Raw genomic sequence first — 27,557 nt, 5'->3', positions numbered from 1 at the left:
CCACACTGTTTTCTCCCAACAAAAGAAAACACCTTTCCTCTCTTATCTCCTTTCCGCCCAGCACAATATGAAGCGGAGAGAGAAAGATGACAGCAGGAGAGAGAGAGATACAGAGAGGGGGGAAACATACTCCACTAACTCGATTTACTTAGACTCCTACTGTCACAAGCATCTCCTCCTCTAATCCATCTATCTGCCCAACTCCTTCTCCCCCTGTATTAGAGGCAAAGCACCACTACACTTGTTAATGTGCACTCCTCTGCTCATGGCTCTGTATGGACGGAGGTGGGACGGTGAGCGGTGTTTCCCCTGCACCGATTTTCTCTGTTTGAGGTATGATTGCTCCAAGGAGTAAAGACATTAAGTTACAGGCTTGCATGCGACCTCACCAAAATACGTCTGCTAGATTATAGAGGAGTATTAGGCCAAAGCCCATCATCCTGTGTTTGCTGGTTGGGGGAGTCCAGTTGCAACGCTATCAGCAGGAGAGCTACTGGTGCTCTAGCCGTGGCTTGTTTCCCTGCTATCAGCAGCTTTTATTGCACTTAAAGCTACACAATAAGCTCTTATGAACCCCCAGTAATGTCTTTACGTCACCTCCACGCTCCACCGTGTCATAGCTCTTTTACGGGTGGTGGGAGACACTCCATATGCATTCAGGCCATCGGGTTTTATACTACTGGGTGATCCTGGCCACAGGCAGCAAGCTAAAGCTGCTTTAGCTCATAGCTGCCCAGTTTTCACATGGTATGCTAGACATGTCATTTAATCTCAAGAGCAGCTATTAGAAGTGATTTAATGTAATAATTCTTGTCACATACTGTATATAGTGTGATTTCTAGCAGACCAACAGCTTCGTGTTTTGTTAGCCGCAACACACGTTTAACATGGAGACCTGCTATTCAATGAATAATGATAATCTTATGATAAAATAAAAAAAAGTATGTAGCAGAAATATATCTTTTACCACCATCTACATTGTAAAAGTGAGTGATGAATACACAACAGTATTCTTTCCACATTTACTGGTCAAAACATCTTAGGAAAAACATTTTGAATGTTATTTGAGGCAGCTCAGATCAAATGGCTAAACAAGTTTTGACTGCCGATTCTTTAGATATAGCTTTTATGCTGTGGTGACCTTCAAAAGTAAAGTTAATTCAAATAGTCCAAAATGACCACCAAATAAGGAACTTCAGGTATTTCATAGCACTGCTAAGTGGCAAGACTCAAAGGACTTTAGCTAGCCAACTTAAGCTAACTTAAGCTAGTTAGCATTATGTTATATAAGTTTCTTTGTATTTTCAACTGACCCTAAAACAACTTAAAGGTTTTTAAAACGGGAACTAGATTTCTTTGTTTGCGACATCAAGCTAAAGCTAATACCAAACAAAAGTTTAAATCAGATTGGAGTTTGCTTGGCAGCCTGATTTACACACAAGGGGAACCACAAACAAAGGTAACATCACATTTCAGATTAGAATAGGGTTGCCAACCGTCCCTTAAAAAACGGAATCGTCCCGTATTTCGAAACAAAAGTACACGTCCCGTATTGAGCTAATAAGGGACGCACTTTGTCCCGTAATACAGTGAGAATCAAAAGTAGTCTATAAATGTTTATGGAATTAACACTTTGTTTGAAAACATAATTCCCAGCCCCTCTCCTGCTTTGTGACCAATGAGCTGACAGCACACTTATGACAATTCGAGTATGACAATTCAGATTACCGCTCATCTCATTGGTCGAGGAAAGGTCGCTTGCGGAGAAAATACCGGAAGACAACAGATGACCACAACAAGAAGCATGGCCAACAGGGAAACAAACGCCGACACTGCAGTGCAAGTCTCGGACGACAGTACACCTAAAGCTGGGCAGACACTGTGCGATTTTTTCAGTCACGTTATTCAGCTCCTGCTCAAACTGCACGATTGACTCACAGTTGGTAGGTCACGATGCAGGTCTCACACTATACGGCCCGATGCTCTGATGCGACCTGAGTGCTCACACTGTGCCTCCATAAAATGAAGGTTATAACAGAAAATCTGTCGCTCGCTCTCTCTGTCTTTCACTCACACAGACACACCACCACCATCAACTTTGCTAAATTGCTAATGAAAAACATGATCAGCTGTGATTAAGCAGCAGTGTAAATCCAACTATGTTCACGGTTGTTGTGGTCGTGATAATTTTGTGATGCCACATTGAAAAGGCTCGGATGAGCTTTCTAAAGTTCTACAAGTTGTGCCTCCATCGCTTGTGTCCAGATCACACGCTGCACAGCCGTGCTGCTCCGTCTTTTTCACCAACGTTTACGTGTTTGCGCGTGAGCAGTGTGAGCGCCTGTGGTGACACGCTCACGAGCGATTGATGATCGGGAGCTGGTCGTGAGGTGTTAATCGCTTCTCGTTACCCCACGTATACTACACGACGCACGATGAAGGCCAAAATTGGGCCGATCGCCAAATCGGTCGCATGACTCATAAATCGTCTCAAAATGGGCCAAAGATCGCACAGTGTGAGCCCAGCATTAGAGCAGCAATGTTTGTTCCCCTCAGAGAAAGAAAAAAAGGCTGCAAAAGCACAGGGAGGAATGGGAAAAGGGAAACACCTGGCTGGAAAAGTGCACCATAACATCTATAAAGCGCACTGCACTGTGTGCTGGCGCACTTTTTCCATAGGCATGCTTCTAATGGTGGGCACATGAAGAACATGAGGGGCGTGAAAGCTCGGGGAACCCTTAACCAATTTCTTGTCCACCAGGCCACGGCAGAAGCAGATATGGTATGTAAACACTGGTTTGTTTTTTAAACCCTCTGGTTAAGGTTAAAATGGGCATGTGCGGTGAATATCAGCGCTATGTGGCCAGAAGTGTGATAATATAATTTATTTTGTGTAATAAACAACTGCAAGGATAGATGATTACAACAAATAGATCACTAATACATAAAAGTAATACATAGATGAATAATGATGATGAGTTAAGATGCGTAATCATGGGAACAAGCGGGTTTACAAACAGGAGCAGCTGATTAGCTTTAGAAAAGCTGAAATAATACCTCAACTGAAGCCAATTGTACTAAATGCACTAAATGTGCACTGTTACAAGAATATTTTTCGTTCTATTGTTTTCTATTAATTTATATAATTTTAAGTTAAGCAGGACAGAGTTCTTTTAAATAAAGATTTACTTATATTCTCAAAAGTTAAGCATGACAGGCTTCTGTTTAAGAAAGAGACCTGTTTTACTGTGTTAATGTTGTCATTTTGAGCTAAAAATAAATGGCTAAATGATCATTTGTTTCCCATATGGTCATATCACAAAGAACATGCATCTGCTTAAATCAAATTCAAGTCAAATGGTTAAAAAATAATTTCACACACACAAAAAAGAGCTAAAAAATTCACCACACTGGGAAGGGTGAAGACAACTAGGTTGCCCGGCCCTGGCCACGAGGTGTCCCTTATTTATTTTTCAGGGAGTTGGCAACCCTAGATTAGAATGGCCCTTTACTATCATTGTACATGTGCAACAAAATCTAATATTTATTCTATTCTATTTTCAAACTACTTTTTATAGAAAAGACATTTATGATGATCAGTTTAGTTGTCATAAAACTGTTTTAATAATGCTACATATTACACTTTTTTTTTTTAACTGTATAAATTACAAAAGTTATACAGCCAATATGCTAATAACTCAGTTTAACAGATTAGACACTATATATATTAAATACCTTCTAAGGTTCACTAACTTCAAAAGTTACTCTCACTTATTTTGTCAGTTAATTTAATTTAGTTCAATACCATTTTATTTATATAAAGTCAATTCACATCAATAAACACATCAAGATGCTTTGTATTGCTTAGTCAAGTCCCTTCGATACCAGAGAGAAAATCCCAACAATCCCTTTTGGCCAAGCACTTGGTGACAGTGGGGAAGAAGAACTTACCTTTAAGAGGAAGAAACTTCCAGCAGACCCAGGCTAAGAGCGAGGCAGCCATCTGCTAAGGCCAAGTTTTTGTTAACCAACAATTAACTGTGGATTTGATCTATAAATGTCTATAGTTCGATATTTGACCAGAAGTTCAAAGTCTATAGTGAACATTATTCTTCTAACAAGTGATAAGTGGCTCGACTGACTAACCATCCAAAGCTTCTGCTGTTCTTAAGCCTCCAGCATTTCTTATACAGCGGGGAAAATAAGTATTTGACACATCAGCATTTTTATCAGTAAGGGGATTTCCAAGTGGACCATTGACACAACATTTCCACCAGATGTTGCCATCAAGCCAAATATTGACGTCATACAAACAAATCAGAACATATAAGTATACAAGTTAAACCACAATAAATAAAGTGAAATGACACAGGGAATAAGTATTGAATACATGGAGATAACAAGGGGCAAAATGACATAGAAAGCCAGGAGATCACCTGAAATCTGTCAGTATTGATAGAGAAATCCTGTCCCCTATCAGTACCAATTGATATCAGCTGCTTTAGTCCTAATTGATGGCCTATAAAGGCTCCTCATTACCCAGAAGGCACACAGGAAAGACTTCATGATGGGTAAAAGCAAAGAACTCTCTCAAGATCTTCGTAATCTTATCGTTGAAAAGCATTTTGATGGGAATGGTTATAGGTGCATTTCCAGAATGCTGAATGTTCCTGTGAGCACTGTGGGGGCCATTATCCGGAAATGGAAAGTGCATCAGTTCACCATAAACCTGCCATGATCAGGTGCTCCACGCAAGATCCCTGTCCGAGGAGTCCAAAGAATAATCAGGAGGGTTCTCCAAGAGCCAAGAACCACTCGGACAGAACTTCAGGAAGACCTTGCATCAGCAGGTACTGTTGTTTCAAAGAAAACTATAAGCAATGCACTGAACCGCCATGGCATCCATGCACGCTCACCACGCAAGACTCCATTGCTGAACAAAAAGCATGTCAAGGCTCGGTTAAAATTTGCGCAACAGCATTTGGAGAAGCCTGTGGATTATTGGACGACTATAGTATGGTCAGATGAAAGCAAAATTGAACTTTTTGGCAGTCATTCTACACACCATGTTTGGAGAAGAAATGGCACTGCTCACCACCCCAAGAACACCATACCAACAGTCAAGTTTGGGGGTGGAAGCATCATGGTTTGGGGCTGCTTTTCAGCAAGGGGTACTGGCAGACTTCATATTATTGAAGGCAGGATGAATGGAGAGATGTACCGGGACATTCTGGATAAAAATCTGCTGCCATCTACCAGGAAGCTAAAAATGGAAAGAGGGTGGACATTTCAGCAAGACAATGATCCCAAACACAAGGCCAAGGAAACAATGAAGTGGTTTCAAAGAAAGAAAATCAAGTTGCTTGAATGGCCCAGTCAATCACCTGACCTAAATCCCATAGAAAATCTATGGAGAGAACTGAAGATTAAAGTTCATAAAAGAGGCCCAAGGAACCTTCAAGATTTAAAGACCGTTTGTGTGGAAGAATGGGCCAGAATCACTCCTGAGCAATGCAGACGACTGGTCTATCCATACAAGAGGCGTCTAGAAGCTGTAATCACCAACAAAGGCTTTTCTACAAAGTATTGAATAAAGTGTGTTCAATACTTATTCCCTGTGTCATTTCACTTTATTTATTATGGTTTAACTTGTATACTTATATGTTCTGATTTGATTGTATGACTTCAATATTTGGCTTGATGGCAACATCTGGTGGAAATGTTGTGTCAATAGTCCACTTGGAAATCCCCTTACTGATAAAAATGCTGATGTGTCAAATACTTATTTTCCCCGCTGTATTTTCACTCTGTTTAATTACTTGATTTTACAGCCAAGAATCTTATGAGGAAATATGTCAGCAGCTCCAGTTACTATGTTTTAATAATCCCACAATACAGTGAAGTGGCGCACAGTGGCTTTTTGGGAATGGTCTCCAGCTACGTGTCCCCAATCGGACCCTGCCAATGTGGATAGGATCAGGAGGAAACTGTGGCCTCATTGCCTTGACTCTTCTTGTCCTGCTCTGCATGCTCTCAGTTCAGACACACTCAGACACAGAGTCTCAAGGAGGCTTATGGTGCCACCTGGTGGTCAAACCAGTTAGTACACAGAGTCTTTGCCCAATTAATTTAAGATGAGCCCAACAAAGACAGAAAGCCTTTTTAATAACAGATGGACTTGTTCTTCACAGCGTGAGATCACACTTACCCATCCGAATCAATGCTGTTTTCATGAATCATGGCATTTAGGGCATCAGAGTTTGCTAAAGAGGGAGAGAGAGAGAGAAAGTTATACGCTTATAAAGACGGGGAAAAAAAAGGGAGAGAGACGGAGGGAGATAAAAGTTGTGTTGGGAATTAGTGAGGAGTACGCTCCAGTGACTTCAAAAGCAGAGCGCTTATTGAAAGATGGCTCGAGCAGATTAACTCTTTAACACAGCGAAACGGCACATCACATGCAATCACTGAACACATAACAACTGTACACAGAAGACCTCGGCTGGGTGGGAGGAATCTGCCAGACTGTGAAAACTTTTGTCTGGAGCAAAGTTGCTTCAGAGTGTTACTCGGAAAAGTTTCAAACTTCCACATAACCGTCGAGAATGCAGCCTTCGGAGGTAAAGTTTGAAAAATTCTCACAGTGCGCACGATCAACAGCGCCCGACCTCTGCTTGCAGACAAAGTAGCTCAGGCGTAGATTTACATAATTTGCTCCCAGAGACACATTTCCCCAAGGCCAGGCCTCGATGCATTCACTGACTTCACTAACACACCGCTGTGTACACAGATAAAGAAATCTGTGCAGAGTTTGTGACAAATGAGCTGCACACACACAAACAAACACAGATGACTCATGTAGGTGGACGTAGGAGTTTCATGTTAAGATTTCACATCAGCGTTCACAAACGTCTGCCTCAAACTTCCTCCTCGTGTCATGAAGGAAGCCTCGGTGAACGGATGTTAATTTTAGTGCAAAAACATTATCTACTTGTTTTTGCCAGAAGAAGGCCCTAACATGAGTAGTGGTCAGAAGAAAGAAAATAAAATGTTGGCATATTGTTGGTTCATGCACAGCTCTCTTAATTTCAGTCCTTCCTTTTCTTTTTCAGTCATTCTGTTGTAGATTTGCTACTGTGCGAACATAGTGCATGACCAGTTTGAGCCAAGCTTTAGCTGTCAGACAGACGGCCTCGCATTAGAATAATTTGGTATTCAGAGGAGTTCTTGGTCGACTCAGTGGCTGCCAGGTGTCCGGGTCCTGTGGCTGCAAAACAAGCCCAAATCATCACCCCTGCTCCACCGTGCTTCACAGCTGGTATGAGGTGTTTGTGGTGATATGGTCGATTTGGTTTCCTCCAAACATAGCGCTAGCTAGGTCTTGTGGTTTTTTTAAGATGCAACTTTACAAAGTTAAACATTGTTGTCATGTGCTTTTTAGAAAGAAGAGGGTTTCCCCTGGCAACCTGTTCTGTTTTTCTATTGTAACTAATTGTAATTGTGTTGTCATGAACTTTAACATTTAACATGCCAACTGAGGCCTGTAGAGTCACAGATACAGCTTCTGGGTTTTTGTTTCTCTGAGGGTCTGACCTCAGACTGAATGACTGACAGCTGAATGTTTTCCATTTGTTAATAATCTTTGATGGATATCAAATTGTTTGGAAATGCCCTCATAACCCTTCTCAGACGGATGGACAGGAACAGTTGCTTCTTTAAAATCGTCATCCTTCCTCCTTGCTACTGTGCTAACAAATAGTTAAACACACCTGATGTGCTCCAGAGCAGCAAACTATCAAAACCTCTGCTTTTATAGAGGCGCTCACACTTGCTGATGGTAAATTAATCATGTGTATTTGACTAGCAGCAGTTGGCTAACCTCTAAACTCGTGGAAGTAGTGAACTGTGTACTGCTCCTGAATTTTAGCTTAATTTTTGCTAACTAAATAATGACACCCACTCTGGAAACCAAGTGAAACTAACCTGGAAAAAGGGGTCACTATGTCATCACTTTAGAAACGGATAATGTTCCTTTACGTCTTTTACAAAGTAAACTTTTGGATGAAAAAGGATAATTTTGAGGAAATTATTTTTTTGTAACCCTTTACAAAACATTCCCTGAAGATCATTGTGAAGATTTCAACTTCAAAGGCAACTTTCCCTGAAAGACTTTCTGAAATATTCCTAGAACATAATCTTGAGGTTAAAAACATGCAGTTATGTGCCTAAATGTGAGGTAAGGTATGTGACACTGCCGAAGCAAACTGCAGTAAACATTTCAGCAACTCTTTAGCTTTCAAACTCTCAAACATCTTCTTCTCTTCTTTACTTGTCTTAATAGTATAGCTGAGTGGTTCTTAAACTGTGGAGTGGGACCCACTACTGGGCGTGGAAAACCAGGTGGAAAATATAAAGTAAAATTAACTTCAAATAATGAAGAACTTTACTTTTAAATGATATCTGACCAACAATACCAATAAAAATGAGTAAAGTTTTTCCACACTGTACATGTTCAAGTACTTCCCACTGGTTGCAAACATGGTAGTGACTTTTCCTTTGTTTGATCAGTAGAGGGCAGTGTTTTCCTTTGTCTGATCAGCCATCAGAGCGGTGCACGCTATAGCATTCAATTCCTCCTCTCTTTATTTAGACTGAAACGGCTGTTGCTGCAAAAATGTTGAGTGGACACAACAACTTCCTGTTTTCATTAGAGAGAGAGGGGGAAAAAAACAGCTACAGAGATTTCTTTTTTAAATCTTAACCATCGGCCAAGTTTCCATCAGTTGAGCAATGTTGAAGGGTGAGAGAAGGTGTAGTAAAACAGATATTTATAAATAGAGAGCACAATGACGTGCTGACTCCACAGCAGACTGACACAGGCGAGTCACGATAATCAGAATCCTACGAGCATGACTGCTTCATAAAACAGCCGTGAATCAGCTCAGAGCAAACGTACAGCTCAGGACAATGATGGCCAGTCACCAACATGGGACGATACAGCCTTTGTGTATCACAGGATTGGGTCAAAGTGCAATATTGAATTACACTTAAAGAATCAATAGTGACATGGCACATTTTCAACTCTTATATGATATAACTTCTTATAGATGGGTGCTATACGGCAGCGGTTCCCAACCTTTTCTGCACCATGGACCGGTTTAATGTCAGACAATATTTTCACAGGCCTTTAAGGTGTCGCGGATAAATACAGCAAATTAAAATGATACGACCAAGACAAAAACTGTGGTATTTTGTAAATATAATAATAAACGTCATTTCACTGTGTAACTTTATTAACAGTGTCCTCCAACAACATTGAGAGTAACATCCTCCTCTCTGCCCCTTAATGCTCTCTGGTCGCTATGGTAACGTGTAAATATTTCTTTAAAATAAGACGCACAGCTACAATTCGGGAAAAGACCCAGGGAAACCGAGTTAACAATAAAAACCGTGAAAACCATAAATTTCACGCCTCAACTCTCGAGACTCACGGACTGGTACCGGTCTGTGGCCCGGGGATTGCTATTTATAAATTCTCTATACAGAGCTTACATTTAGTAAACAACCTGTCATAAAACCAATAAAACAGAAATATTTTACAAGCCTGTCAAAAACTTCTTTAAAACAAAAAATCATATTACAGTGGAACCCCGACTTACGAAATTAATTCGTTCCCGAGGGTCTTTCGTAAGTCGAAGCACCCATCGCCCGTTTTGACTGAGGCGATGCTGAACGATAGGCTATAGGTTAATTGCTAGCTAGAACAACAATACGTCGTCTAAGTGGAACAGCGAAGCGCAAGTACTGAAGCCAAGGGGTTGTCACATGATTCGGAAGGCATTGTGGGCATTGTAGGCTCAGCCAATCAGAACCAGCAGATTTTGTTACACGGGCATTTTGCCGTAACACAGGCAAAAATATTGCCGCTCAGTGCCTTCGTAACTTGAATTTTTCGTGAAACGGGGTATTCGTAAGTCGGCGTTCCACTGTATTATTATTATTCATTAGGCAAATATGCATTTTATATCAAATTTGAGCCGGCACACTGGAATTCTTGTCAGTAATTAATTAAGCACAACATTAAACCAGTAAGACTAATTTTTCGCGTTCGAGAATTCAAGTAAATAATTGTCTCAGTTATGGTGGCGCTCTGATAAATGTGTTAAGCGCTGTGTCCTGCTACCAGTACGTTTGGACAGTGGTGTGAGGTAACAGTGTTGGTGGAAAGTTTGAGCAGCGCTGTCAAAGACCGAGTCCTCTGTCTGCCCTCAACCCTCCAAACACCGGGGTGAACAGCTACTTTTCCAGCCTCTTAGACTACACACGGCGTCCTAACAGCTGGTGCAGAACGCTGCTAACTTTTACTGTATAATCTTCAAAGTATAACCGTCTCTTTCTTCTCTTTCCTCTCCTGCCTCAGTATAATTCTCTGCCTTAGCATTTAAAAGCCTGTTTTGACTCTTAGTTTGTACAGACATATATCCTGAACTCAGACTGGGCTCCGCAAAAAGACTTGAATAAATCCTTTTGTCCTCCTCCGCTGCAAGAGGTAGTGCCACTTCTGTGTTAAACACCTAATTCTTAAAATGCTGATCAGAGCTAACGGCAAATAAATGTCTCAGCCGGTCTGTTTGTAGCAGGAGAGAAAAAAAAATAGAAAACCTATGAAGTAAATATTTCGTTTGAAAAGTTCCAGATTAAAAATGACCTAAAACTGAACTTTAGACTGAGTCATCTGCATTTTTTCAACTTTTTAAAAAGACCATATCGTGAAAAAAACCCCCAAACAACCCCAAAACATTTTTGTTCCTTTGCCCTGTGGTGCTAGTTGCCATCCATAGATCGGTGTGAGATGCCAAGTTTTGGAGCCATCAGCTGTCTTCTCTTGAACATAATGGAACTAAATGACACCTTTCTTGCAGCAATGTCTCCTTGCAGAAGCCATGACCTGGTTACTAAATATATAGGAACTGCTGTCTTTCACCAGTCATGTCACTGTGCACAAGAAAGCGTCCATCTACCTGTGAAACGAGGCTCAAGCTGTGACAGGATGGAAACACTGCTCAGTCCAAAAAAAGGAAAATAATGCTATCGCTACCTTGTGCATTTCTTTTTTCCTGAGTAATGGGGTCGTGACTTCTTGAAGAGATGCTGTTTTCTTGAGCACAACAACGCAAAGTGCTCCTGCAATTTAGTTTCATTTTATTCACAAGCAGGCAAACATCTACAGCCAGTATTTACAAAACCGGAGCAACTCAAAACTAAATAATCAAGATGGATAAACTGCTCTGCAGGCCAGTGGAAAAAAAAATGTGCATATTTGACTTTGGTGGGGGTGAACAAGTGGAACAGGGCGTCTTCTATTACACGAAAGCATCCTCTCTTAAGGAGTCAAGTCACAGACAGCTGTTACCCTTCTTTAAATTCAACATCGCTTCACAGTTATGGGAAGTTTATTGGTGCTGTGGAAAACAATCCACACTGTCAGTAAAGACCTACGATGCCACAAATCAAGCTGGTTTGTGTTTCGCACAATGCTGCCATCGATCCTCGTCTCTGCTGCTGCCGCGTTTGAACGCGGCTCAACAAAGGATTACAGAGGATAACACGCTACAAAGCGTTTGCAGTGATTTATCATGAATTTAGCTTCCTGCAAAGGGAAGGAATGGGATGAAATCGCAGATGAAACACTCGTGTGACTTGTACTCAAAAGCGTGAAAACCCCTACGTCATAACAAATGGTCTCAGATTCTTCTGCCGTTGTCCTGAATGTGAACTTCCACTAAAAGCTTCATTTCTGAGCCAGACTCGTCTGAGAAAACACGCACGGCTCAGAGTCCACAACTGACTTCCTTCCCGAGTAGCGTGTGACAATGTACCAAACAATAATGCCAGCTGTAATCGCTTCAGGGAAGGAGGACAAACAGGGGCCATTTCCCTGAAGTCACAGGTTCACACCTTCAACCAGAAATGACAGGTGCTCTTATGTAAAAAACAAACACAAAGCCTTGAATACATACCTTCATTTTTCATGATGTAGTGGACAATCTGTCCAACCGTGTCATTGTAGTCACTGAAGGTGTCATTGAGCTCTGGAAAAACAAACACACACGAATAGAAACATCAGTATTATTAAGCACTGAGCTGAAGGGTCGCCCGCTACAGAAACATGATACATGTTGAAAGAAAGTCAGCCTCACACAACTATGCCAGGCACTGAGGAGCAAACAACTCCTGCAGATTTCCACTGTTTAGTTTTCTACATCAGTGAAAACGGGAAAAAATCTCCAAAGTGAAAATCCTAATCTTAATCGGACACTTAAAATCACCCTCACCCAGAATTTTAACAAAGGCAACGTGGCTGAAGCTAAAGCTATCCAGAGCTCAGAGCTAGCCACAAGCAGCCTCGGTATGAGCAAACGATCAAAGCAGTTTTAAGGAAAATTATGGAGACGAGCAGAAAAGAGAAACTGGTCCATGTAAGTGAGTAGTGACAGCTGGGGCAGGCGGCATCCTTGAGTTGGATCAGAGGACAAAAAACAGATGGCGCTTCAGTAAATTTTCATATAAAAGCTGGTATTTAAATCGTGGGTAAGTAGTGGTCAGCAATATACAAATCAAGGCTGGTAAAAGCACAGCACCAGTTCAGTCAGTGCAGTCTCCTGCTCATGCTGCACTGAACTAATTCCAGTCACTTTCTCCCTTTACTTTACTATACACATTACACACTACAATGTTGTGTGTAGAGTATGCATAGAGAGAATTAGAAGCGCAGACTTTAGTAAAAATACTCTCTTCATGCATGTTCTTCTATTCTTGGCTTTACAGGATGGCACAGAGAGAAGTTAGTGGATTTCTATAACTTCTCAGGAATAAAGCTTTACGTTTGTAAGAAGAAGAAGAAGAAGAAAAAAGAAGAAGAAAGTCTGCTTAAAGGGGAAGGTGGCCTTAAAGGAAAAGGAGCATTCAAAACGGCAAAGTAAAGCCGAGCTGATGCTAAAAGCCTCCGTACAGCTAAAGGGACGGGGAAAATTCACAGTGGATTTTTTGTGGCCCTTATACCGTATCGCACTTTGATCCATTGTTGACATCAGAAATATGTTTTAGCACAACTATAACGCTTCTGTGGCAGATGTTTATCGATCACACACAGAGCTAAAATGTTCCTTTTGAGTGATTATTGCCAGGAAGAATCAATGACTGTCCCTCGCTCACGCCGTCCCCGGACGTTACTTCCTGCCATTTCTCAAAAGGAAATTGTCGGATTTCTATAATATTGCAAATTCGTCGCAGTAATCATTCAACTATGCAGAACAAATCCACTGGTCAGCACACACCCCTGTGAGGCACTTCCTGGAGTTTCCTTTTGATTGCTTCCTCAGTTCTTCCTCGCTACTGATAAACGTAAATTGGAATCCTCTGGTATGCAGAGGCTGACTGCGAGCAGGAAACCTGACACTGAGGAGGAAAAAAAGGGAACGCTTGACTGACTGACCGAGCGAGGCCGCAACACAAAGCAGTGTTGTGTTTTTGTTCTAACGTACGATAGGGTAGGGCTTTTTGAAGAAACAAACACACACAAACAAATAGATGGCCGGGAAAAACCCTAATGGACTCATGACTATTGTGCTGCCAGCAGCAGGAGTTTGCACTTACTCAATGAGCGAAACCCGCTTCACGCCTGTACTTTCCAATACCAGCTCTTGACATAAGAAACTGAGTTGTAATTCACACAGTTAACTGGAAAGATTAATGGGAATGGTGGGGACATCATATGTAAGGGAAAACACTGGCGTGCGGTGCATTGCGTGATGGCAGGAAGTTGGACAGCGCAGCGTAAACAGCTTATTCTTTCCATAACATTTCTCATGCCTGCGACAGAGCCAGGGTGATTGCAGAGATTTCACATATGCGCTCAAGAATTACTAGAACGACAGACGAGCAGGCACGGCAGATGTAGAAGGAGGGAAACTGAGTGAAGTGCGCACACAAATCCCACAGTAATTACGTTTCACCTCACTGAACTCCACATGAATGGATGAAGGGAATGCTAAAAGTCTTCCTGGTTTCTGCTTTCCTGCTTCCAAATAAAATGACAGCCCTTCTAAAAATGCACCCCAACCTCCAAAAGAGCATTCCTAAGCTCACGTTTGTCTATTTCATCTTCTGAACGCATAAACACCGAATAACGTAAAGTTCAGTCTGTTTGTCTGTTATACAGGAAGAGCTTGAAATGCTATTGCTTTGAGATGCCATTCACGTCACACGCCACCGCCTGCGTCTACGTTAAGTAACACACACAAGGTAATTAGATTCAGGAATGTAGTCTAGGGTTGAAAGCACCAGAACGAAGGTGATTTCTGCCTTCTAGACGTCTTATTACCACATGACAGGCAAATGGAAAAGATCACATGGGCCGATGACTAATTTGGAAACTCGTGCAAAAAAAAAAAAAATCATCTGCTGTGCGACAGCATCGCAGTGGATTTACTGAGACGTGGACAGGCGTGATCATAAATACTTTAAATCCTTTAGATTATGAAACAGTTAACGATAGTATTTATGACGAGCAATGCGTATTTACGCAGTGCCTCGAATCATGTGGACGTTGGATGAGTAAGGGATTTGAGGTAAACAATGCACACAATTGAGCCTCTCAGCTCTAATCGCGCTGCCAGCTCAACATGTCATGAGACCTGAATCACAGTCTCACGCTGGAAATGGAGCGTCAGCGGGGTCCAAAAAGATGACAAATGTTTAAAACAAAAGAAAGGGGAAACAGAGACAGTGGGTGAAGAGAACTGATTTCATTGTTTTCTCGGTTGTGCAGAGGCTAAGCTAAAGGACCGACAACACTGACACTGCCTGCAGGAGGCCGGGTACGCCTGGATCTGCATCATAGTCATGTTCTGCTACTGAAACTGTGAAGCCAGGTCCCAGTTTTGAATTTGGGAGACAGACACAATCTCTACATTTAAGATTAGGCTTGAAACTTTCTTCTTTGATAAAACTGACAGTCAGGGCTGAATCAGAAGCCTCCCTTTGTTATGCTGCGACAGGCTCGGTCCGCTGCGGGACTTCACGTGACACACCGAGCGGTACTCCTCCATCAACCTCTTCAAACTGCCCGCGTGTTTATGCATCGCTGCAACATATCATTACATTTTTGCCCTCTGTCTCCCTCAGTCTGGGTTTTGTCCCGTCTCCCTGCGCTCTCTTTTGTCTTCTTTTTTTCCCCCCTCGTTTTCCCCGCATCCGCCAAATGATCGAGGCCCTCGCTGAGACTGGTTTTGCTGGAGGTTTCTTCCTGTTAAAACTGGGTCAAAACTAAATTGAATCTGTAAGGCTTGTTTTAATTTAACCGGTCCTATCTTTGACAATGAACTGGGGTTACCTTGGCTTGCCTTATTTAAAGAAGAAAAAAAAGGCCCTTTTTTTCTGAGAAGACACATCAGCAACACAACGACACAATGTAACAATCGTCTTTGCCCTCCCTCACGTCCACTTGGATTAATATGAGCCTGGCTGTGGGATAATCTTTGGCTTGTATTGTATATAGGCGATGGATGATTTAAGCCTTAGACTCAATAAAAACATAAATCCAACGATACTGTCAAATTTCTCAGAACCTCCAATGACCTCCCAGAATCTCTGAAACCTTACCTCCGCCCAGCTCGGGATCTTTGACCTCTTCCTTACACTCCTCCTCGTCATCATGGTCTGTGGTGCACCGGTAGCCCTTCCTTTTCAGCACATGACAGATCACCACACCGAGCAGGCCCAGAAGGAAGAGAATAGGCACCAGCACAAAGGCGATGTAGTACGGATTGGTCCCGCCGCTCGTTCCAGCACTGTCACCAGCTAGAGGATGAGAAACAATTTAAATTTAAAAAAAAAAAAAGAAAAAAAAAAGCAGTAATTCAATACATTTTTGTAAGGCGGCGCAGAAAAACAAAACCCTTTTTAGTTTCTGTCTTCGACTGGTGTTTTTCCCCTTTTATTGATTTATTTCTGAGTGAGGGAGGAGAGCAGGCACTCCTGTAAACCAGCTTTACAAGGGTCCCATAAACTGTGATAGCAGTCAGTCACATGTTTTATTTAAGGTGACTTTAATGCATGTTAAACATAACAGATGTAACCCAACCTGGGCGTAGCAGGCGGTTACATCATCAGACAGACGACAGCAGAAAGCAGACGCAAGGACCACAAACATCTCACCATTTTAGCTCAATCTGCCTCTGCTCCCACTCCTACCTGCCTACCCGGGGGTCTAAAGTCCAGATTATTGGATTGGGTACAATAAACATCTCCTGGGCTCCAAATCCTGTACTTTCAATTAAAACAACAAAAATATATTTTGAAGATAAAAAAAAAAATTCAGGAGGTCTTGCCACTGTCATCCAGGGATGTCAAACTCACTTTACATCATGGGCAACACACAGCCTACTTTGATCTCAACTGGGCCAAACCAGTTTACTACACATTCAAACCCTGAGACGTCTCCATATCAGAAAAAAAGAAGTGCACTTTCAACAGAATGTCTCCGTTTTTCTACATGACAAAGAAATATTGCTGCAGTAAATCAAGGAAACCTGTCAGCAGGCCTTGCACATGTATTTCTTACATTTAAATTGTAAGAAATAAATGTGCAAAATTTAAGAAGATGCGCTGGTAGCTCGATGCCCAGATTTTCAAGTAATTATAAAACAGAAAGTTTTTGTTCTTCACAAAAAAAAAAAAAGTCCTTTTTCCCAAAACTGTGGACTTATTGTAAAAAACAAACATTTCTAAAGTAGATTGTGAAAAACAGGCACCTATCTGTCATTTAGTTGTGTATCCATTACTTAATTACTTTGTTAAAAGACACAAAGATACCACATTTCCTCAAACAGTAACATTTACCTTAGTGGTGGTAGGCCTGTACTTAAAGCAGGTAAACAGTGTTAATGTTTACCTGATCTAAGTAAGTTTTTACTGTAGTATTCACATGATAGCAAGTGATGACTCTTCCACCGAATGAACTTATAAGCTCACCCAACCCATATGGAAAAGAAATAGTAAAAACTTATATGATTTACTCATGAAAGTGGCCACTTTCATGAGTTTTAATGAGTTTCATTATATAATTTTTCAAGGGATCTTATATCTGTTTTCACTCTTATATGCTTTTCATACAAGTTTCACACAAGACAGATACAAACTTTATAAGATTTATATATATCTTTTCCATATGGGAAAGCTCATGGGGAAAAAAATTGCTTAAAAATCATAATTCATTGTATTTACGCTGCACGGTCAACAGAGGACTGCTTGCACTAATCTGTGACAGCAGGGATGCTCATCAAACCAGCCACCCACTGCACCCATGGTGTCACCGCTAATTATGATAAATAAAACACACCATGAGCAAAATAACTTTTAACCTGACTTCCATTAGATTTGCTGTTGCAAGTACAAAACAAGTCCCTTCAATTCAACTCAACTCAGCTTATATAGCACCAGTTTACAACAGCAGTCACTTCAAGGTTTTTATTATATCGTAAAGGTAAAGACGCTACAATAATAGATAGAAACACCGGCGGTCACATCACCCCCTATGAGCAAGCAGTAAGAAACCTCCGGCAAAACTAGGCTCAGGAAGGGACAGCCATCTGCCACCGGTTGGGGTTGATGGGAGGGGGAAGCGAGCACAGAGAAGAACAGGACAAAAGACACACTATGCGTGACAGAGCCACAGTTGAGTAATGAATAACTGCAATACTGGTGTATAATACAACAGAGAGTGAAAAAGAAATGCTCACTGCATCATGGGGCAACCCCAGCAACCTAGGCCTATTACAGTAAAGTAATATCACCACCTTAACTACTCCACTCCCCATTTTAAGCCATGGAGGAAATATGAAGTGTCAATAATGCTACTGATGCCAATATTTTCAGAACACAACTTTTGTAAAACTGTAAAATAACTAAAACTGTAAATGTTTGAATGTAAAAACACAAACAAAAAAAAAGCGTAAGTGTGAATAAATCAGATGATACTATGAAATATTACATTTTGAACCAAACATCTCGATCAGGTCAAAGTTCAAAGGTGAGGTACCACATGACGCATTCCAGCTCTACAAACAAGAGAGCTTTTGTCTGCTCAGGTCTGTGTGTGCACAGCACAAAGAGACTCGGGGTGGGTCTGATAGAGAGACGCAGACAGAGAGGGCAGCACGACAGCTAATCTGCACGAACTATAGAACAGCACCACGCGCGGAGACATGTATCTAAATACTAGCTTATGTGCACCCGATGCATAAACACATTAGTGCTCCTCCATTGTCCCAGTTCCCTGGTGCCCAAACCTGAACACACTGATCATTGTCTGCTGACTGACCAGCCTGTTACCAAAAGTTGCATGTCTATGAGCTTGCAATAACAGTGACAACCACACTGTTGGAACAGCACGGTCCTGTGCGCCTCTAAAATGACTCAGAAGTAATCACGGGCCAATTAGATGACTGTTTTAAAATAAAATAAGACTGGAGACTAGCAAATGGCTTGAACGGGGTCACTGAGGAGTTTCTGAATTGGAGCCAGACATCTTTTCTGTAACCACAGCTGGTGCTGTGGTGGAGCTCCTATAAAAGAGAGAGAACTACAAACTAAAGCTAGAGACATGAGCACTTCACAGAAGTGGATTAACAAAATGAATTTAAACGGCAACAACAGCGGGGCGGCGGTTACATTAGTTTCCAGCTACAACTTCTAAGAAACATTTGAACTTTTTGGATTTTCTGTTGAACGAAGAGGTCGTTTTCTTTTCGTTCTTGACTAAAGTTGCAGTTTTGTGAGCTTTTTTTTTTTTTTTTTTTTTAATTACTGATAAAATATCAGCAGTGATAACCATTTCCAAGAACCCAAGCTGATATCTAAAAGTTTCTCCTTTTATCCAACCGCTGTGCAGACCAAAACATATTCAATTTTCATGATTAATGGTGCAGATGTGGAGGGCAACGAGAGACCAAGAACAGGCCATTAAATTGGGGTCATTTGTACAAAAGAGCAGCACGCTGGCTGTCGCTGCATTCTTTGAGCCCTGCTAATCACATGGGCTGATTTTTAGTTTCGTTTTAGTTTTTCGTTTTAACGTCAAACTCTGTGAGTCACTTCTTGGCAACTGGGCATTAAAAAGTGTAAGCTAGGGAATCGGAGACGGCTGCAAGATTTAAAGCACTCAGCTACATTCAGTTAGTAATCTGACCCTTTGTGTGCAACACCATCACACGGGTGGAAACGTGCATGTCATCTGATCGCTGACCCTTGTTCGGCTTGTGAACATCCACTAAAACAGGTGGATCCATGACAGACTTTAAAGTAGTGCTGTAATTGCAGCCACCTTGGAAGTCTATGGAGCATACTCTGCTGATAGAGATAACTCTATTGTATGTAATATTGTAGCATTAATTAATAGCAAGACTTTGTTGAACAGCCTAAGAGACACGTGGATCATTACAGGAAGAAATGATTGAAGTTAGTTAAGAAAGCTCCCTAGGAGAGAAAGAGTCTAAAGAGACATTTAATGATGTCTTTTTGAGTTCTTCAGCTTTGTTGTTAAGCAGCAGGGACTAAACCTTGAGAAAAACATTAAAACCGTGTCTATGAAGCACTCAGAGTATCCGAGACTTTATGCTGACGTGTTAGTTAAATTTTTAAACTTTACCAACCCTGCTATCGCAGCTCCTGCCGAGTCACTTTTGTCTTGCCTTTTATTGATGCTCACCTCTTCCTCAATTTTCCAGCTGTTTTCGTGTCTCATCAGTGTGCTGCACTCTTAATTTTCTCTGCTCCTTCCACCTGTTCACTCTCCTGTACTGATTGCAAACACAATGCAATCAGCATGCACCAATCAAACTCTATCCAAATCTCCCATTTCTGATGTCATGATTGGGTTTTTAACAAGTATTTACTTTATATATTGACTCAACCAAGAATTCAAACACCTCAATAAATATCAGATTGCGAAAAAGCACATTATTAAAGCACTTTTCATGCCATTTATGGATATTCACACTATTGGATGCCAGCTACAGGGAAATATTTACGGCAGGCGACCACATGCAATAATCAGCCTTCTGTTGCTATTTATTCCTGTGGATTCGGTGCCCTTTCAGTCTAATGACGTTTACTCCACATCGCTTCTTCTTTGCACTTTGTCTATGTTTGATGATTCATTGTATTCAGAAGTCCACAGGATTTCGTGAAAACACAATGAGTAAGGAGCACAACGTTGTACATTAACTTTTAAATATCCTCTCTTTCAATGGGGGAAATTCCACAGATTGCACTCAAATTGATTCATTTGGTTTTCCTAAATAGTCTCATACGTTTATTGGAGTAAATAAAAATGCACCATATGTAATGATTCCTCACTAGGTTTCGGTCCTGAGTTACTGACATGCATGGACATAATCGCCTGAGACCATAAACATGGTTACTTACTCTTTTTCTTTGGACATTGGCTGCATTTTCAGTCCATCATCCATCATTTTAAGAGGAACGCTTGTTTATTAAACCACTTAACACTGACCTGTAAATCATTCAAGTATTAAAAGGTCACCTTAACTCAACAGATGACTCAGTGTTGTGTCTACACATAAGAGACAACTTAGCACACACACACACAATTTCACCAAAATCTCATATCCCGGTATAAGACATTTATCATTTATCGACAGCCTTCGTCGCCTGGCTGTGACGTAATCGGCCTTCAAATGCGGCCTCCGGAGGATGCAGCCGACGTTTTGGGACTGTCACAAACAAGTGGACAGCGGAGCCATGCGATGGTGTTACCGTCGTTGTGGCTAACGACAACACGTGAAAACAGGCTCTTGTTCGTCCATAGTGTGGTTATATTAAATATAAGAGAAAGAGAGAACTTTAAGAAATTAATATAGCCACTGCAGTTACCATCAAAACGATGAAAAAAAATATTGCTGTAAACGGTGTATTTTACGACACCACGAAACAAACGATAGCGTAAAATGAAATGATAGACGTTTTTATATCGTCATCTGATATATATTGTTTTGCCCGAGATTCACAGAATTTACAGAAAAATATTACATTTTTGTGATTTATATCGTTGTCAGGACGATAAATGTCTTGTGTGGATATGAGATTTTGGTCATATCGCACAGCCCTACCATGTATGTTTGTACAAGTTTTAACAAATGTGGAAACTATTTCCCATTTTCCCAGCAAAATAAAGAAAGAGCACAGTACTGCTACTGTTCAGGAAATTAAAGAGACAGAACTTTATGTATCCCTCGGATAAGTTACGGGAAATAGGTTTTCAACTGAATGCGATGCAGTTCTGTTCACTGTGGCTTCTCATTTCCACATACTCAGGAAAATGCATGACTGTCCACACAGGAAGTGACGAGCTGCGATGTGGCAACCAGACAGCGACAGATGATAATGAAATTTAGCAACTTGTATTGATGAACTTCAACAATGTAAAGCAGCCAGGTAGAGTCAAGCTTTAAGGTGAGCTGCTGACGCGGTTAACAATTTGAGCCGCTTAGTCTGAACTTTTAAAAAGTTTAACCAGTTCCCAATGTTTAACACACAAAAAATGCATTTGTTGTTCCTCACCTAACTCCTTGACACCAAAGTGTTTAAAAAAAAAAAAGAAGCTTCTAGCTGACCAAAAGTCACTCTTTCCAACATCTTGGCTCAAGCTTACCCAGCTGGATTGAAGGATGCTCTTCGTTGACATGTGAAGAGACGATAAATACACTGGAGGGTTGCCTCATTGTCCCTGAGCCACTCTTTCACAATTTAAGCCCGATGAATCCCGGCAATTACACCACAATAATATGGCTGACGGAAAAACTTGGTCATTCAGTATATTCAGGCAGTCAGCTGACCACATTTTTCAAGCACACAACAACATAACATTACCCAAACTTAGACCTCCAAACCAGTGGAAGGGTTTAAGTATTTGCTTAGTTAAATCCAGGTGGTGACATTTGTGTGTGTGTGTGTGTGTGTGTGTGTGTGTGTGTGTGGGGGGGGGGGGGGGGTAATCTTCTCTGATGTACGTGGCTAGAGACCAGCTATGTATGTAGTACAACTTATAAGTCACTTTTAATTTGAAAGATCACTAAGAGGTCGTTTAAACTCTGTGGCTGACAGCGAGAAGAGCCACCTCGACAGGACAACACTCAACTCTCAGGTGTACTCAACACTGTACACCTGCACCTAAAGGGTAAAGGTCACACGTTTGAGTTTGCCAGTGTTCACATTTTAGCCCGAGAAGACCAACGGTGTGAAAGAGGAGTAAAGAAGGCAATCTATGTGGAGCAAGGTGTCACAATGGTTTCACTCCAAACCTCTGGTGGTGATTACCCACGCTTTTGTTTGCACACCCTGGCTCATGTGAGGACACAAATGATTAATTAAATCAAGTTCAGTTAAAGAAGAAAAAAAAAAAAAGAAATAAAGAAACCTCTTGGGTGAGAGGTGAAACATCTTCAAAAACCTAAAAAAAAAAAAAGTCCAGTTTCGTTTTTTCCTTCTAGCTTTTGAGACAAACTTTTCTTTTCTTTGAATCGCTTTGGGGGAGTTTGCTCGACTAAACTGGGAACCACTCTCAGACTCACACACCAGTGACTGCCTGAGTGTCCAGCTGAAACTAGAGTGAGTTTACATTCTGCCTGGTAATTAGGAAAGGATTACTGCACACTCACACATAAACAAACACATGTGATACGAGTGTTTTCCTGTCTCCAAATTAAGGGACTGGATGAGTGGGTCTAATTGAATGAGCTTTGGCCTTCTTCAAGCCACAGACCTCTCATGGAAAGATGGAAATAGTCCCCACTTTTTAAAGGTTATGAAGACATCGGCTGGAACTAAATGAGCGAGACTGACACTACAGTACTCTGTCGTTCAACAGGCATCGCAATAATCACTGCTTATAAGTTATTCATCTCCATCGATCCTCATATAAAAACAGAATACTATCAGAGTTAGCATAATGAAATGCACAGATCAGATTGTGAAGACATAAAGTGACAAAAACAAAAACCCAAGCTCATTATCTGTCTAAGGAAATGCCTCAGAAGCTGTTGCAGTTAAACAGTCAATATTTTAAAGATTATACATAAAGGTTTATGTAAGACAGATCAGCTGTTTTCTTCCTACTCACATCTAGTCTCTGACACTGTAAATAAGGAGCTTCATGGTTGTACACAGTGTTGGAGGATAGTGAACTGCACATCTGATTTGTATCAGGGTTTTGTGCCGTTTTGTGTGTTTTCATCTAACGTCAAAAACTATAAATGATGTGGAACAAAAAGAATAAAAACTGTCTACTGTAACTGAACCCTCCTTGTGGCTGTGACTGCAAGCCCGAACAAAGCTTCAATCAGGCGGTCAGCGCCACACTTATGTAAGGCAACTTCAGAGGGGTGAAGTCAGCAAGCATATAACAACAGAGATCCATTTTAAAAGCACAGATTATTGGTATATGCTAACAAATTCGGATAAAGTTCAGAGAAGCAGCTGCACATTGATCTAGGGGCAACCTACTAACTAAGCACTCCTGCTTGCTGCAAAGCTCCCACCTGGACTTTCTGGTCTTTCTGGAAGGCGTGGTAACCATCTCAGTCATGGGCACAAACCCAAGCACTGATATTCACTGAAATTTCCCACAGGTAGAAAGGTATTTATCAATCTATTTTTTATTTTGTTTAATGAACTATTACCAATTTTTCTAAACAGCTTTGGTTAACCAAATGAGATGTCTTCCTATGTTGCCCAATATTACGGGTAGAGATGGGAACTGAGAACCAGTTCTTACAGAGAGCCAATTTCTATCTACTTAGCACTTTTAATTCTTATTCTTATTTTTATATCTATTTAAGCGTTTATGACAGTATGTTTACACTAAGCACCACAGCAATTTCCTAATGTTGTAAACCTGCTCAACATTTGGCAATAAAACCCTTTCTGATTCTGATTCCAGTAGCTCAGTTCCTTGGAATTGTAAGTTTGCCTGCCTATTGATTCGAGGAAAATCGGGGCACAGTCTGCAGCGTGCATATGGACATTTATATTTTGTTGCATAAAAGGAGGACAGAGTAATTTTATAGTGCAAACATCCAAGACAGAAACAGCTGCATTATGCTGTTAATACAAAATCAGCTCTTTGCAAGCACCTTGCACAGATAGCATGCTAATGCTAAGCTAGCCAAAAACCCAGAGCAAAAGTCGAGTAAAAGCCGACCGCTGCCCAGCAGCCAGACCATGAACTTCAACAGGTAACAAACTGATGAGCAGTCAGGCATCTATTTCTACCCGTCTATGTTTCTAAGGTAGAATCACCATGGAGATCACTTTGAAGTCTCTGTGCTCGTTTTCATTTTTCCTTTTTGTTGTCGGCTTTGTGCTCATACCTAAGTACTAAGAGAAAGAGTGTGTCCTCGTTAGCATAGGGATTTATGTTAGTGGTAATTGTGCATAATGCTTTTCAGGTTATTTTATGGCGAAACATGAAAGTAATCTAAGGAGTAATACATTTATAGACTTTGTCCTGGGAGAAATTAAGTAAGGTACTGCGCTATTTTTTTAAAAAGAAAAAGCATTTTGTGTAGTAATGACTCCAACACTGATCACAACACAGAGGGGAAATATTGCCAACATGCACAAACATTTTACTACGTGCAAATTATTTAAGCGAATGTAATGTCTTTATATGCTGCTTAGAAACTCTGAAAGCACCCATCCCTTTTGCAGCAATGATTTATATTTGCCCCGAATATTCTTTTGTTTTTACAGAAAATAATCCAACAATAATTGCTTCGGTTTATTTAGATGTGACGGCGTCGCACTGATGGCAGTTCAGTGTTGATCTCAGCCCTCAAACATCCAGGGTGAGCCTGGCTCTGCTTTTGAGCTTTTAAAGCAACCTTCACACATTTAGGCACAGACATTCTGACATAAAATTAAACTTGATGCACTTTTGGAGAAGCAGCTGACATTTATGGTTAATATTTCTTAATCTGCTGATTATTACAGTAAACCACAAAACTCATGCTTTTCTGTTTTATACCAGAAGAAGAAATAAATAAACATTTTCTCACGGGAAGCAGTAAAGCGTGATCTGACATTGTGAAACCGTTATTAACATAGCTCGAAGAGTCCTTATCTGATGAGCAAATATTCAACTGCACACTCAGTTTATCAGTACTCAGTTTAATCTTACAGGTTATTCAGTCGGCTTTGAGTTTTGTGATGGAAAATCTGCAGCAGGACAAACAGTGAGTACATTTAAATGGTAAATGTATAGCGCTTTACTTGGTCCTAAGGACCCCAAAGCTTTACACTATACACAGTCATCCACCCATTCACACACTGGTGATGGCAAGCTACATTGTAGCCACAGCCGCCCTGGGGCGCACTGACAGAGGCTGCCGGATACTGGCGCCACCGGGCCCTCTGACCACCACCAGTAGGCAGCGGGTGAAGTGTCTTGCCCAAGGACCGAGACTGTCGGAGCCGGGGCTCGAACCGGCAACCTTCCAATTACAAGACGAACTCTTGAGCCACGATCGCCCCCTTACATCTTGAAAAAGCTATTATATTAAAAAGCAGAATAGGTCAAGTAATACAAAGAGTTAACTTAACATAACACGTTAACTTTGCAAGCGCCGTAATGATGCCGAAATACCACAAACCTGCAAAAACATATTTCAATCGCTCAAACCCAAAGTTTAACAGTCTTTCTGTGACAATGGGACAGCATGTAAGTCATTATAACTAAATAAAGCTTAATAAGGTGTGTCTGATTATTCAAAAGCAATAGTTTTCCCAAAGCCTCTAACGAGACTCTACTAACTTTTCCTTTTCCTCTGCCCTGCAGCGCATCTGATGTAGGTGCGCAATATCCTCCTGAAACTTTACACGCGGGCTTAACAAGTTCGTTTTCCAGGAAGGCTGACATCAATGTCACGACATGGAAAACTACAGAGGTCTTTTCGCAATATATGTACCATATACCATGAACTGCAGCGGTGAAACACGGTTTCATCCCCACACAAGTTATAGAAAGCTCAGAAACCAACCGTCAGAAGCGGTCGTGTTGCTCATCGCTGGGCTGATATCCAGCAGGCTGGTGTCGGTGTCGATGTTCTAGGCTGCCGCTGACGGTCAGCACTACGGAGCGATTACACTGATCAAAATAAAGCGGAGAGTTGCAGCGAATATCAACGTGTTTCCCGATTCTCAGAGAGCGGATACGCCCTGTAGTGTCCCCGACAGAGAGTCGAGCTGGAGCGAGAGCACTCACTCACCGACACTTCCGCGTTCGTTGCCGCCTTAAGTGATGCCGTGCCTGATTGCACATTTTTTAAAATGCCGATACCAATAACTACTGATGTGTCATGATTTATGAGATGAATCATCATCAGTTTGCAAGCTTTAAACACACTTAGTGACCACAAAATCACTAGTTTATTTTCCCCCACAATTATTAGTTAACACAACAAAACGCACCTTTCAGCTTTTCGTGTATTTTGAAACTGGGTTTGTTGTTGTTTTTTTTTGTTTGTTGTAAAACCTGAAATGTAAATGTGCCTGTTGCTGAAGCACTTTGGGTCAACTTATGCTGTTTAAATGTGTTGTTGGCTGCAAATAAAAAAAAGATGGGTCACAAAAACAATACAAAAAGGTTAAAAAAAATGTTCACAATGCATGTTTGAGGTTAAAAAAAAATTTCATTTCACAAAATGTGACAGATGTGTGGCCCCTGGCTCAGCTGCAGAGGAGGGGTGTCCGTGAGTTTAAGAGGCGGTGCCAGGCAGGTGAGAGAACAGGTGGTGGTGATGGCACTGAGAAGCTCTCTACTGCTTTTAGTGAAGCTGGAGTGGAGAGGATGGGAGGTTTTTCCTTCAGAACGCCGGAAGAAAGCTAAAGTCAGAAGTGTGTTCCAACCCAAAAAGGATTGCAATAAAGCAAAATGCTCAGTACACTGTGTGTGTGTGTTTTATTTTTTTGGAGAGTGACTACTAAGTGACTACTTTTTATTTTTATTTTAATTTAAACATACTTATTTCTGTTCAATTATCAGTCATACACTTACTATCACTTACTATAATAAGTCTCCATCAACTACCTATACCAGAGCACTTTTAATTAACATTTACACACACTCCACCAATAAATGTATGCATGTAGAAAGAGTTGCTATCTTTTTCTAACTCCTGTGGTTACTAGATAAATGTGGAATATTCTGATGACTTATTTTTATGATGGTAATTTTAGGTTCAACATGATTTATTTTTTGAAGTTAGCTGTGAGTGCCAGTTAGCTAAAACAGCTGAAGGCTGTTACATAAACTGACAGAATCTTTCAACAACTGTACAGGTAGAAAGGAATAGTTTAAGACTCTAATAAAAGTCCCGATCTCTTAATTTATGTTTTACTTCCACCTTTAGATTTCAGTGGAGGAAGAGCCCAAGTTGTAGACTTATTTTTACTGTTGAGTACAAACGCTAACGTTAGCCTCT

The 27,557-nt window shown here is 41.0% G+C and overlaps 1 protein-coding gene across 1 annotated transcript in view; it reads right to left on the bottom strand.

Annotated features, from left to right (window-relative positions):
* Positions 1–26,347, bottom strand: part of rell1 (RELT like 1) — a 36,928-nt gene extending 10,581 nt beyond the window's left edge. Inside the window, exons 1-4 of the mRNA XM_082526571.1 lie at positions 26,115–26,347; positions 15,661–15,858; positions 12,018–12,089; positions 6,209–6,263 (exon numbers count right to left, since the gene is read on the bottom strand). Coding sequence (XP_082382697.1) covers positions 6,209–6,263; positions 12,018–12,089; positions 15,661–15,858; positions 26,115–26,139 — 350 coding nt within the window. The 5' untranslated portion in view covers positions 26,140–26,347. The remainder of the gene's footprint in view (positions 1–6,208; positions 6,264–12,017; positions 12,090–15,660; positions 15,859–26,114) is intronic.
* Between the last annotated feature and the right edge of the window lie 1,210 nt (positions 26,348–27,557).

This window comes from Aulonocara stuartgranti (genome assembly GCF_965226115.1).
Source record: "Aulonocara stuartgranti genome assembly, chromosome: 3".
Lineage (NCBI taxonomy): Eukaryota > Metazoa > Chordata > Actinopteri > Cichliformes > Cichlidae > Aulonocara > Aulonocara stuartgranti.
Note: the sequence above shows the minus strand (reverse complement) of the source record. Positions and strands in the feature narration are given on the sequence as shown.